The sequence below is a fragment of the Chiloscyllium punctatum genome, chromosome 22 (genome assembly GCF_047496795.1).
Source record: "Chiloscyllium punctatum isolate Juve2018m chromosome 22, sChiPun1.3, whole genome shotgun sequence".
NCBI classification, from domain to species: Eukaryota; Metazoa; Chordata; class Chondrichthyes; order Orectolobiformes; family Hemiscylliidae; genus Chiloscyllium; species Chiloscyllium punctatum.
This window is the reverse complement of record NC_092760.1, coordinates 35320087-35332723: the sequence shown is the minus strand read 5'-3', so window position 1 is coordinate 35332723 and position 12637 is coordinate 35320087. Positions and strand designations below refer to the sequence as shown.

General features: G+C 67.1%; 1 protein-coding gene across 4 annotated transcripts in view; it reads right to left on the bottom strand.

The window, feature by feature from the left end:
* Positions 1–6838, bottom strand: part of mrpl23 (mitochondrial ribosomal protein L23) — a 94334-nt gene extending 87496 nt beyond the window's left edge. For all 4 annotated transcript variants that reach the window (XM_072592012.1, XM_072592008.1, XM_072592011.1 and 1 more), the window contains exon 1: positions 6745–6838. In XM_072592012.1, coding sequence (XP_072448113.1) covers positions 6745–6761 — 17 coding nt within the window. In that variant the 5' untranslated portion in view covers positions 6762–6838. The remainder of the gene's footprint in view (positions 1–6744) is intronic.
* Positions 6839–12637: the final 5799 nt, after the last annotated feature.

Below are 12637 nucleotides of genomic sequence, written 5' to 3'. Positions count from 1 at the left end.
GGAGAGGGCGGGGGCGGGAGAGGGCGGGGGCGGGAGAGGGCGGGGGCGGGGGAGAGGGCGGGGGCGGGAGAGGGCGGGGGCGGGAGAGGGCGGGGGGCGGGAGAGGGCGGGGGCGGGAGAGGGCGGGGGGCGGGAGAGGGCGGGGGCGGGAGAGGGCGGGGGGCGGGAGAGGGCGGGGGCGGGAGAGGGCGGGGGCGGGAGAGGGCGGGGGCGGGAGAGGCGGGGGCGGGAGAGGGCGGGGGCGGGAGAGGGCGGGGGGCGGGAGAGGGCGGGGGCGGGAGAGGGCGGGGGCGGGAGAGGGCGGGGGGCGGGAGAGGGCGGGGGCGGGAGAGGGCGGGGGCGGGAGAGGGCGGGGGCGGGAGAGGGCGGGGGCGGGAGAGGGCGGGGGCGGAGAGGGCGGGGGCGGGAGAGGGCGGGGGCGGGAGAGGGCGGGGGCGGGAGAGGCGGGGGCGGGAGAGGGCGGGGGCGGGAGAGGGCGGGGGCGGGAGAGGGCGGGGGCGGGAGAGGGCGGGGGCGGGAGAGGGCGGGGGCGGGAGAGGGCGGGGGCGGGAGAGGGCGGGGGCGGGAGAGGGCGGGGGCGGGAGAGGGCGGGGGCGGGAGAGGGCGGGGGGCGGGAGAGGGCGGGGGCGGGAGAGGGCGGGGGCGGGAGAGGGCGGGGGCGGGAGAGGGCGGGGGCGGGAGAGGGCGGGGGCGGGAGAGGGCGGGGGGCGGGAGCGGGCGGGGGGCGGGAGCGGGGCGGGGGCGGGAGCGGGCGAGGGAGAGGGAGAGGGCGGGGGCGGGGGAGGGAGGGGGAGGGAGACGGCGGGGGCGGGGGAGGGAGGGGGAGGGAGACGGCGGGGGCGGGGGAGGGAGGGGGAGGGAGACGGCGGGGGCGGGGGAGGGAGGGGGAGGGAGACGGCGGGGGCGGGGGAGGGAGGGGGAGGGAGACGGCGGGGGCGGGGGAGGGAGGGGGAGGGAGACGGCGGGGGCGGGAGGGGGAGGGAGAAGGAGAGGGCGGAGGCGGGAGAGGGAGAAGGAGAGGGCGGGGGCGGGAGAGGGAGAAGGAGAGGGCGGGGGGCGGGGGCGGGGAGAGGGAGAGGGAGAGGGAGAGGGAGAGGGAGAGGGAGAGGGCGGGAGAGGGAGAGGGCGGGAGAGGGAGAGGGCGGGGGCGGGGGCGGGGGCGAGGGCGGGGGCGGGGGCGGGGGCGGGCGGGGGGGGAGAGGGAGAGGGAGGGGGAGGGGGAGGGGGCGGGGGCGGGCGGGGGCGGGAGGGGGCGGGGGCGGGGGCGGGAGAGGGCGGGGGCGGGGGCGGGGGCGGGGGCGGGGGCGGGAGAGGGAGAGGGAGAGGGAGAGGGCGGGAGAGGGAGAGGGAGAGGGAGAGGGCGGGGGAGAGGGAGGGGGCGGGGGAGAGGGCGGGGGCGGGGGAGAGGGCGGGGGCGGGGGCGGGGGCGGGAGAGGGCGGGGGCGGGAGAGGGCGGGGGCGTGGGCGGGGGCGGGGGCGGGGGCGGGGGGCGGGGGCGGGGGCGGGGGCGGGGGCGGGGGCGGGGGCGGGGGAGGGGGCGGGGGAGGGGGCGGGGGAGGGGGGCGGGGGAGGGGGCGGGGGAGGGGGCGGGGGAGGGGGCGGGGGGCGGGGGCGGGAGAGGGGGCGGGAGAGGGGGCGGGAGAGGGGGCGGGAGAGGGGGCGGGGGCGGGAGAGGGGGCGGGGGCGGGGGCGGGAGAGGGGGCGGGGGCGGGGGGCGGGAGAGGGGGCGGGAGAGGGGGCGGGAGAGGGGGCGGGAGAGGGGGCGGGAGAGGGGGCGGGAGAGGGGGCGGGAGAGGGGGGCGGGAGAGGGGGCGGGGGCGGGGGCGGGGGCGGGGGCGGGGGCGGGGGCGGGGGGCGGGGGGCGGGAGAGGGGGCGGGAGAGGGGGCGGGAGAGGGGGCGGGAGAGGGGGCGGGAGAGGGGGCGGGAGAGGGGGCGGGAGCGGGGGCGGGAGCGGGGGGGCGGGAGCGGGGGCGGGGGCGGGGGCGGGGGCGGGGGCGGGGGCGGGGGCGGGGGCGGGGGCGGGGGCGGGAGCGGGGGCGGGGAGCGGGGGCGGGAGCGGGGGCGGGAGCGGGGGCGGGAGAGGGGGCGGGAGAGGGGGCGGGAGAGGGGGCGGGAGAGGGGGCGGGAGAGGGGGCGGGAGAGGGGGCGGGAGAGGGCGGGGGCGGGAGAGGGCGGGGGCGGGGAGAGGGCGGGGGCGGGAGAGGGGCGGGGGCGGGAGAGGGCGGGGGGCGGGAGAGGGCGGGGGCGGGAGAGGGCGGGAGAGGGCGGGGGCGGGAGAGGGCGGGGGCGGGAGAGAGGGCGGGGGCGGGGGCGGGGGCGGGAGAGGGCGGGGGCGGGAGAGGGCGGGGGCGCGGGCGGGGGCGCGGGGCGGGGGAGGGGGCGGGGGCGGGAGAGGGCGGGGGCGGGAGAGGGCGGGGGCGGGAGAGGGCGGGGGCGGGAGAGGGCGGGGGCGGGAGAGGGCGGGGGCGGGAGAGGGCGGGGGCGGGGGAGGGCGGGGGGCGGGGGAGGGCGGGGGCGGGGGAGGGCGGGGGCGGGGGAGGGCGGGGGCGGGGGAGGGCGGGGGCGGGCGGGGGCGGGGGAGGGCGGGGGCGGGGGAGGGCGGGGGCGGGAGAGGGCGGGGGCGGGGGGCGGGAGAGGGCGGGGGCGGGAGAGGGCGGGGGCGGGAGAGGGCGGGGGCGGGAGAGGGCGGGGGCGGGAGAGGGCGGGGGCGGGAGAGGGCGGGGGCGGGAGAGGGCGGGGGCGGGGGAGAGGGAGAGGGAGAGGGAGAGGGCGGGGGCGGGGGCGGGGGCGGGGGCGGGAGAGGGCGGGGGGCGGGAGAGGGCGGGGGCGCGGGCGGGGGAGGGGGCGGGGCGGGAGAGGGCGGGGGCGGGAGAGGGCGGGGGCGGGAGAGGGCGGGGGCGGGAGAGGGCGGGGGCGGGAGAGGGCGGGGGCGGGAGAGGGCGGGGGCGGGGGCGGGAGAGGGCGGGGGCGGGAGAGGGCGGGGGCGGGAGAGGGCGGGGGCGGGAGAGGGCGGGGGCGGGAGAGGGCGGGGGCGGGAGAGGGCGGGGGCGGGGGAGGGCGGGGGCGGGGGAGGGCGGGGGCGGGGGAGGGCGGGGGCGGGGGAGGGCGGGGGCGGGGGAGGGCGGGGGCGGGGGAGGGCGGGGGCGGGGGAGGGCGGGGGCGGGGGAGGGCGGGGGCGGGGGAGGGCGGGGGCGGGGGAGGGCGGGGGGCGGGCGGGGGGGCGGGGGCGGGCGGGGGGCGGGGGCGGGCGGGGGCGGGGGCGGGCGGGGGGCGGGGGCGGGCGGGGGCGGGCGGGAGAGGGCGGGGGCGGGAGAGGGCGGGGGCGGGAGAGGGCGGGGGCGGGAGAGGGCGGGGGCGGGAGAGGGCGGGGGCGGGAGAGGGCGGGGGCGGGAGAGGGGCGGGGGGCGGGAGAGGGCGGGGGGCGGGAGAGGGCGGGGGCGGGAGAGGGCGGGGGCGGGAGAGGGCGGGGGCGGGAGAGGGCGGGGGCGGGAGAGGGCGGGGGCGGGAGAGGGCGGGGGGCGGGAGAGGGCGGGGGCGGGAGAGGGCGGGGGCGGGAGAGGGCGGGGGCGGGAGAGGGCGGGGGCGGGAGAGGGCGGGGGCGGGAGAGGGCGGGGGCGGGAGAGGGCGGGGGCGGGAGAGGGCGGGGGGCGGGAGAGAGGGCGGGGGGCGGGGGCGGGGGCGGGAGAGGGCGGGGGCGGGAGAGGGCGGGGGCGCGGGCGCGGGCGAGGGGGCGGGGGCGGGAGAGGGCGGGGGCGGGAGAGGGCGGGGGCGGGAGAGGGCGGGGGCGGGGGAGGGCGGGGGCGGGGGAGGGCGGGGGCGGGGGAGGGCGGGGGCGGGGGAGGGCGGGGGCGGGGGAGGGCGGGGGCGGGAGAGGGCGGGGGCGGGAGAGGGCGGGGGCGGGAGAGGGCGGGGGCGGGAGAGGGCGGGGGCGGGAGAGGGCGGGGGCGGGAGAGGGCGGGGGCGGGAGAGGGCGGGGGCGGGAGAGGGCGGGGGCGGGAGAGGGCGGGGGCGGGAGAGGGCGGGGGCGGGGGCGGGGGCGGGAGAGGGGGCGGGAGAGGGGGCGGGAGAGGGGGCGGGAGAGGGGGGCGGGAGAGGGGGCGGGAGAGGGGGCGGGAGAGGGGGGCGGGAGAGGGGGGCGGGAGAGGGGGCGGGAGAGGGGGACAGGGGGGAGAGGGGGACAGGGGGGGAGAGGGGGACAGGGGGGAGAGGGGGACAGGGGGACAGGGGGGAGAGGGGGACAGGGGGGAGAGGGGGCGGGAGAGAGGGGGACAGGGGGGAGAGGGGGCGGGAGAGGGGGACAGGGGGGAGAGGGGGCGGGAGAGGGGGACAGGGGGGAGAGGGGGACAGGGGGGAGGGGGGGGACGAGGGGGCGGAGGGGGGGACGAGGGGGCGGAGGGGGGGACGAGGGGGCTGAGGGGGGGACGAGGGGGGCGGTGGGGGGGGGACGAGGGGGCGGTGGGGGGTGACGAGGGGGCGGTGGGGGGGACGAGGGGACGGAGGGAGGGGACGGGGGGACGGAGGGAGGGGACGGGGGGACGGAGGGAGGGGACGGGGGGACGGAGGGAGGGGACGGGGGGGACGGAGGGAGGGGACGGAGAGGGGGGGGGAACGAGGGGACGGGGTGGGGGGAACGAGGGGACGGGGTGGGGGGAACGAGGGGACGGGGGGGGGGGAACGAGGGGAAGGGGGGGGGGAACGAGGGGACGGGGAACGAGGGGACGGGGGGGGGAGAACGAGGGGACGGGGGGGGAGAACGAGGGGACGGGGGGGGGAACGAGGGGGGGAACGAGGGGACGGGGGGGGAGAACGAGGGGACGGGGGGGGGGGGGAACGAGGGGACGGGGGGGGGGGGGGGGAACGAGGGGACGGGGGGGGGGGAAACGAGGGGACGGGGGGGGGGGGGAAACGAGGGGACGGGGGGGGGAACGAGGGGGGGGGAACGAGGGGGGGGAACGAGGGGACGGGGGGGGAACGAGGGGACGGGGGGGGGGAAACGAGGGGACGGGGGGGGGAAACGAGGGGGACGGGGGGGGGAAACGAGGGGACGGGGGGGGGAAACGAGGGGGGGGAACGAGGGGACGGGGGGGGGAACGAGGGGACGTGGGGGGGGAACGAGGGGACGTGGGGGGGGAACGAGGGGACGTGGGGGGGCAACGAGGGGACGGGGGGGGGAACGAGGGGACGGGGGGGGGAACGAGGGGACGGGGGGGGGGAACGAGGGGACGGGGGGGGAACGAGGGGACGGGGGGGGAACGAGGGGACGGGGGGGGGGGAACGAGGGGACGGGGGGGGGGGGGAACGAGGGGACGGGGGGGGGGGGAACGAGGGGACGGGGGGGGGGGAACGAGGGGACGGGGGGGGGGAACGAGGGGACGGGGGGGGGGAACGAGGGGACGGGGGGGGGGGAACGAGGGGACGGGGGGGGGGACGAGGGGACGGGGGGGGGGACGAGGAGACGGGGGGGGGGGAACGAGGGGGGGGGGGGGAACGAGGGGGGGGGAACGGGGGGGGGGGAGGGGACGGGGGGGGAGGGGACGGGGGGGGAGGGGACGGGGGGGGGAACGAGGGGACGGGGGGGGGGACGGTGGGAACGGTGGGGGGGGGAACGATGGGGGGGAACGGTGGGGGGTGGGGGGAGGGGTGAGCGGGGGGGGAGGGGGGAGGGGGACGAGGGAGGGGGAGGGGGGAGGGGGACGAGGGAGGGGGGAGGGGGACGAGGGAGGGGGACGAGGGGAGGGGAGGGGGACGAGGGGAGGGGGACGAGGGGAGGGGAGGGGGACGAGGGGAGGGGAGGGGGACGAGGACGAGGGTGGGGAGGGGGACGAGGACGAGGGGGGGGAGGGGGACGGGGGTGGGAGGGGGACGGGGGGGGAGGGGGACGGGGGGGGGGAGGGGGACGGGGGGGGGAGGGGGACGGGGGGGGGAGGGGGACGGGGGGGGGAGGGGGACGGGTGGGGGGGGGAGGGGGACGGGGGGGGAGGGGGACGGGGGGGGAGGGGGACGGGGGGGAGGGGGATGGGGGGGTGGGGGGGGGACGGGGGGGAGGGGGACGGGGGGGTGGGGGGGGGGGAGGGGGACGGGGGGGAGGGGGACACGAGCGGGGGGGGGAGGGGGACAAGAGGGGGGGGAGGGGGGACACGAGGGGGGGGGGGGACACGAGGGGGGGGGGGGACACGAGGGGGGGACGGGGACAAGGGGGGGACGGGGACAAGGGGGGGGGAGGGGAGGGGGGGAGGGGGGTGGAGAGGGGGGGTGCGGGGGGAGGGGGTACGGGGCTGGGGGTGGTACGGCGTGGTGGGGGGTACGGGGGTGGGGGGGGTACGTCGGTGGTGGGGTACGGGGGTGGGGGGGGTGGGGTACGGGGGTGGGGGGTGTCGGGGGTGGGGGGGGTGTCGGGGGTGGGGGGGGTGTCGGGGGTGGGGGGGGTGTCGGGGGTGGGGGGGGGGTGTCGGGGGTGGGGGGGGGAAGTACAGGGGTACGGGGGGTGTGGCGGGGGGGGGGGTGGGGATGTCGGGGTGGGGGGGGTGTCGCGGGGTGGGGGGGGGGGGGTTGAAGGTTGTCTGTGTAACGCGGGCTGTTTACAATTTTCCGATTGAGGAACTTGGACCTGGGCCTGAGCTTTCATGCCGAGCCCCGGGGCCGGGTAATCGAGTGGGCCGCGCACACCTTCACCGACTCCGGCGGCACCGCTGAGTCAAGGCTGGAGTTGCACACCCCGTTCCCCTTCCCCCGCTCCCACTCACATCACTCTCCTCGCCATCTCAGCCTCGGTCCGATGGGACTCCGGGCTCCGCTCACTCTCCTCCTCCTCCTCCTCCTGCTGTTCCCCCCGCTGTCCTCCCGCTACAGCGAAACCTGGCGGCACCAGGCACTACTACACCTCACCTACCACACACTTTGCTGCTGTTTATTACACAGTCCCTAATGAAAACTTAAATATAACTTATAATAATTTAGATTTATCAAAACATTTCTACCAGCAGTGATGATACCGCTCCACCCAATGATCCTTCATGCTGTTTATTGTACCATACTCCCTCTGCATGGGCACCCAAAAGTGATTGAAACCATGGCGAAGATTTAACTACTTGGGTATAGAGGGTCACATATTTGCAATTCTGTATAGTGGCGAAATTTTGGAGATCCACTATAGAAAAGTTTCCCGTACTTACAAATAACTATTTTATACTCTCCTGCATTGCGTACTAGTTTGTGTATAAATTGACTTGTGAACAGAACTCTAAAATGGAATCTACTGGCAACACAGGAACTGTCTGGATCTGCTGATTGCCACTTTGGGCTAGATCAGAGTGTGTGCTGGAGAAGCACAGTAGGTTAGGCAGCATCCGAGGAGCAGGAAAATAGCGTAGAATGGGTGAATGGGGGTGGGGATGGAGGTGATAGGTCAGAGAGGAGGGTGGAGTGGATAGGTGGAAAGGAAGATTGGCAGGTAGGACAGGTATTGAGGGCGGTGCTGAGCTGGAAGGCTGGAGCTGGGGTGAGGTGCGGGAAGGGGAAATATGGAAACAGGTGAAATCCACATTGATGCCATGTGTTCCAAGGCGGAAGATGAGGCGTTCTTCCTCCAGGCATTGGGTGGTGAGGGAGCGGGCGGTGGAGAAGGCCAAGGACCTGCATGTCCTCGGCAGAGTGGGAGGGGAAGTTGAGATGTTGGGCCACAGGGCGGTGTGGTTGATTGGTGCGGGTGTCCCAGAGATGTTCCCTCAAGCGCTCTGCTAGTAGGCATCCAGTCTCCCCAATGTAGAGGAGACCGCATCGGGAGCAACGGATACAATAAATGTTATTGGTGGATGTGCAGGTGAAACTTTGATGAATGTGGAAGGTTCCTTTGGGGCCTTGGATGGAGGTGAGTGAGAAGATGTGGGTGCAGGTTTTGCAATTTCTGTGGTGGCAAGGGAGGGTGCCAGGAAGGGAGGGTGGGTTTTGGGGGGAGCATGGACCTGACCAGGCAGTCACGGAGGGAACAGTCTTTGTGGAAAGTGGAAATGGGTGGGGTGGGAAATATATCCCTGGTGGTGGGTTCCGCTTGGAGGTGGCAGAAATGTCGATGGATGATGTGGATTATGCGAAGGTTGTTAGAGTGGAAGGTGAGCACTAGGGGGGTTCTGTCCTTGTTACAGTTGCAGGAGTGAGGTTTGAGGGTGAAGGGGCGGGATATGGATGAGATGCGTTGCAGGGCATCTTTAACCACGTAGGAGGGGAAATTGCAGTCTCTAAAGAAGGAGGCCATCTGGTGTGTTCTGTAGTGGAACTGGTCTTCCTGGGAGCAGATACGGCGGAGGCAGAGGAATTAGGAATGCGGGATGGCATTTTTGCAGGAGGTAGGGCGGGAGGAGGTATAATCCAGGTAGCTGTGGGAGTTGGTGGGTTTGTAAAAAATGTCAGTGTCAAGTCGTTCCTCATTAATGGAGATGGAGAGGTCCAGGAAGGGGGAGGGAGGTGTCAGAGATGGTCCAGGTGAATTTAAGGTCGAGGTGGGATGTGTTGGTGAAGTTGATGAATTGCTCAACCTCCTCGCGGGAGCACAAGGTGGCGCCGATGCAGTCATCAATGTAGCGGAGGAAGAGGTGGGGAGTGGTGCTGGTGTAACTACAGAAGATCAACTGTTCTACGTAGCCAACAAAGAGGCAGGCATAGCTGGGGCCCATACAGGTGCCCATGGCTACCCCTTTGGTCTGGAGGAAGTGGGAAGATTCGAAGGAGAAATTATTAAGGTTGAGGACCAGTTCAGCCAAATGAATGAGAATGTCGGTGGAAGGGTACTGTTGGGGACGTCGGGAGAGGAAGAAACGGAGGGCTTGGAGGCCCTGGTCATGGCGGATGGAGGTGTAGAGGGATTGGGTATCCATGGTGAAGATGAGGCGTCGGGGGCCGAGGAAACAGAAGTCTTGGAGGAGGTGGAGAGCGTAGGTGGTGTCTCAAACGTATGTGGGGAGTTCCTGGACTAGGGGGGCTAGGACAGTGCCAAGGTAGGTGGAGATGCGTTCGGTGGGGCAGGAGCAGGCTGAGACAATGGGTTGGCCAGAGTGGTCAGGTTTGTGGATCTTGGGAAGGAGGTAGAATCAGGTGGTGCGGGGTTCCCGGACTATGAGGTTGGAAGCTCTGGGTGGGAGATCTCCTGAGGTGATGAGGTTCTGTATGGTCTGGGAGATGACAGTTTGGTGATGGGGGTGTGGGGTGTCATGGTTGAGGAAGTGGTAGGAGAAGGTGTCTTTGAGTTGGTGTCTGGCTTCAGTGGTGTAGAGGTCAGTGTGTCAAACTACCACTGCACCCCCTTTATCTGCTGGTTTGATGGTGAGGTTGGGATTGGAGCAGAGGGAGTGGAGGGTTGCGCATTGTGAGGATGAGAGCTTGGAGTCGGGGAGGGGGATAGACAGGTTGAGGGGGGTTAATGTTGGAACAGTTAGAATTGAAGAGATCGAGGGCAGGTAACAGGCCAGTGTGGGGTGTCTAGGTGGATGGAGTGTGTTGGAGGCGGGCAAAGGGGTCCTCAGAAGGTGGGCAGGAGTCCTGATTGTAAAAGCATGGAGGCGGAGGAAGAAGTGTTCAACGTCACGGCATGTATTAAATTCATTGATGTGTGGATGGAGGGGGATAAAGGTGAGGCCTTTGCTGAGGACTGATCATTCGTCCTCAGTGAGGGGGAGGTCAGGGGGAATGGTGAAAACTCGGCAGGGCAAACACCTCATCTTCCGCCTTGGAACACTTCAACCACATGGCATCAATGTGGATTTCACCAGTTTCTTCATTTCCCCTTCCACCAATTCACCCCAGCTCCAGCCTTCCAGCTCAGCACCGCCCTCATGAACTGTCCTACCTGCCAATCTTCCTTTCCACCTATCCACTCCACCCTCCTCTCTGACCTATCACCTCTATCCCCACCCCCATTCACCTATTGTACTCTATGCTACTTTCTCCCCACCCCCAACCTCCTCTCATTTATCTCTCCACTCTGCAGGCATCCTGCCTCTATTCCTAATGAAGGGCTTTTGCCTGAAACTTCGATTTTCCTGCTCCTTGGATGCTGCCTGACCTGCTGTGCTTTTCCAGCACCACACTAATCTAGACTCTGGTTTCTAGCATCTGCAGTCCTTGTTTTTACCTATCTGATTGTCACCTTGGCCAAACCCAGGAACTGGTCCACCAGAAACAAAAACAGAAATTGCTGGGGAAGCTCAACAGATCTGGCAGCATCCGTGGATAGAAATGAGAGTTAACGTTTCGGGTCCAATGTCCTTTCCTCTGAACTGGAAGCTCCACCACAACATCCCCCAATCTATACAATGCATGTGCAAACAAAAATTCAGAAACTACATGCGGCCTGATACCCAGTGGAATTGCTGAAATGTTTGTTACATGGCAATATTTGTATGCAGCACTCTCCACCCCAGAAGTTGTTATTAAACACATTATAGGAGGGCACCTAGAAATCTTGAAGGAAATCAGGCAGAGTCAACATTGGTTTATGAAAGGGAAATCATACATAATCAATTTACTGGAGTAATATGTGCTGTGAATAAAGCAACAATGATAGATGTACTTTACTGAAATTTCCAGAAGGCATTTGATCAGTGGCTAGATAAAAGTTTAGTGAAAAATAAAACATTCATGATGTAGATGGTAACACAGTGGCATGGATAGAAGATTAGCAAGGAAACAGAGAACTGCAGGAATGGGCCGCCATAATGCACTATTATTTAATGCATTGCTATTGCTTAATCCACCCTAAACTACATTCTGTGGGTTACCATGAATCTGAAACTGAATTGGAGAAGCAACGTAAATATTATAACTACAAAAGCAGATCAAAGACTGGAAAATTGAGGCCACTAATTTACCTTTTGACTCCTGGAGCCTGTTGGTTATTTACAAGTCAGTGGTGTAAGGAAATACTCTCCACTTGCCAGGATGTGTGTAAAAGTACACTCAATAATCCCAATACCATGCAGCACAAATTAGCCCACTTGAATGACATCCCATCCACTACCAAAAATAATCACTGACATACAGTTGCAGCAATAGCACCTTCAAACCCACCTCTATCAAGAAGGACAAAGACTGCAAGCTCCCCTCCAAACCACACATCATGGCTTGAAACTATATTGCCACTCCTTTGCTATGTCAAAACCACAGAATTCCCTTCCTATCAGCTTTGTGGATGTACTTACCTGATATACACTGTAGTGTTTCAATCACCTTCTCAAGCGTCTTTAGGGATGGACAATCACTACTAGCCTAACCAGCAATGTCCACATTCTGTGAAAACATTTTTAAAAAGTGAAAATAAAACTAGAAATTGCCAGAGAAATTCAGCAAGTCTGGCAGCATCTGTGGAGAGAAAGTGGTGTTAACATTTTTGAGTCCAGTGTCCCTTCTTCAGTTGAAACCAATCACCTGCTCCTGCAGAAACCGGTGCCTCACTTCATGGTCCAAACCCAAAGATGTGCTGCTGCTTGAAATTCTTGTCAGGTGTCCACTTAAAGCTGCTGCGGTGTTCCTGAGCATTGTGTATCTGCCGTTGGCTGCTTTGCTTATTGCTGAGATCAGAGGCCAAATTGCCTGGTTCATTAGGGCTGCATACTGTCCTGCAAATCTCATTCTGTAGAAGCATGCATCTCCTTAAATCTAACTTCTGTGCACTATAAGGTGAAAATAAAATGTTTTATTCATTCATGGAATGTGGGCATCGCTGTCCTTCTCTCCCATCCCTTAATGCCCAGTGGACAGTTAAGTGTCAACCTCATTGCTGTATATCTGGAGTCACATGTACTGCAGACAAGAGGACAGCAGATTTCCTTCCTAAAAGACATCACTTAACCAAATGGTTTTTTTTTGACAATCAACAGTGGTCACCATTTGTCTAACTTTTATATTCCAAATTTTTTCTTTTAAATTCAAATTTCACTATCTGTCATGGTGGGATTCAAAATTACATGGATAACAAGACTTTCAATTTCAGTGTAGAATTTCCCCAGAATAAATTCACATGAGAACTAGGAGCTAATTTCTCTGTTAGTCTGCGAATATGATCATAGCTGGTCTTAAGCTCTATCAACATATACTAAGCTAAAAGCATTCTACAATGCTAACCAAATTAATAATTCTGTCCTCTTGTGCTTTTTCTGGAACTAGGAACAGGAGTATGCCATTCAATGGTGGACCCTGTTTTACCATTCAATGAGATCATGGCTGACTGTGAAGCAGAACTCTATATACCTGCCTTTGACCCATATCCCTTAATATCTTTGCTTAACAACAATTTAACTATCTCAGTAACTATCATGGTTGCCACAGGTAAATGCTCTTCTGGTCTCAAACTGATACCAAACAGAGATCCAGTTGTCAATCACGGAACATGTAACATGTAGTACCTATCTTCAATCTCTATTTTAACACAGTTATCCACTGGTGCTTCAAGAAGTGTTGCTTGGATAGTCAGAGCAAAGCCTGTGAAAACCTTTAGATATGAGGCACAGCCAGTTTTGAAATTTCAAAATTCTTTGCAGCTCACCAATTTGTTGATTTGCAAGACAATTACTTCATCACAAGATTTCAAACCTATTATGTGAAGAACATTCCATCTTTGCCCCTCCTTTAGTGCACATGGCATATTTT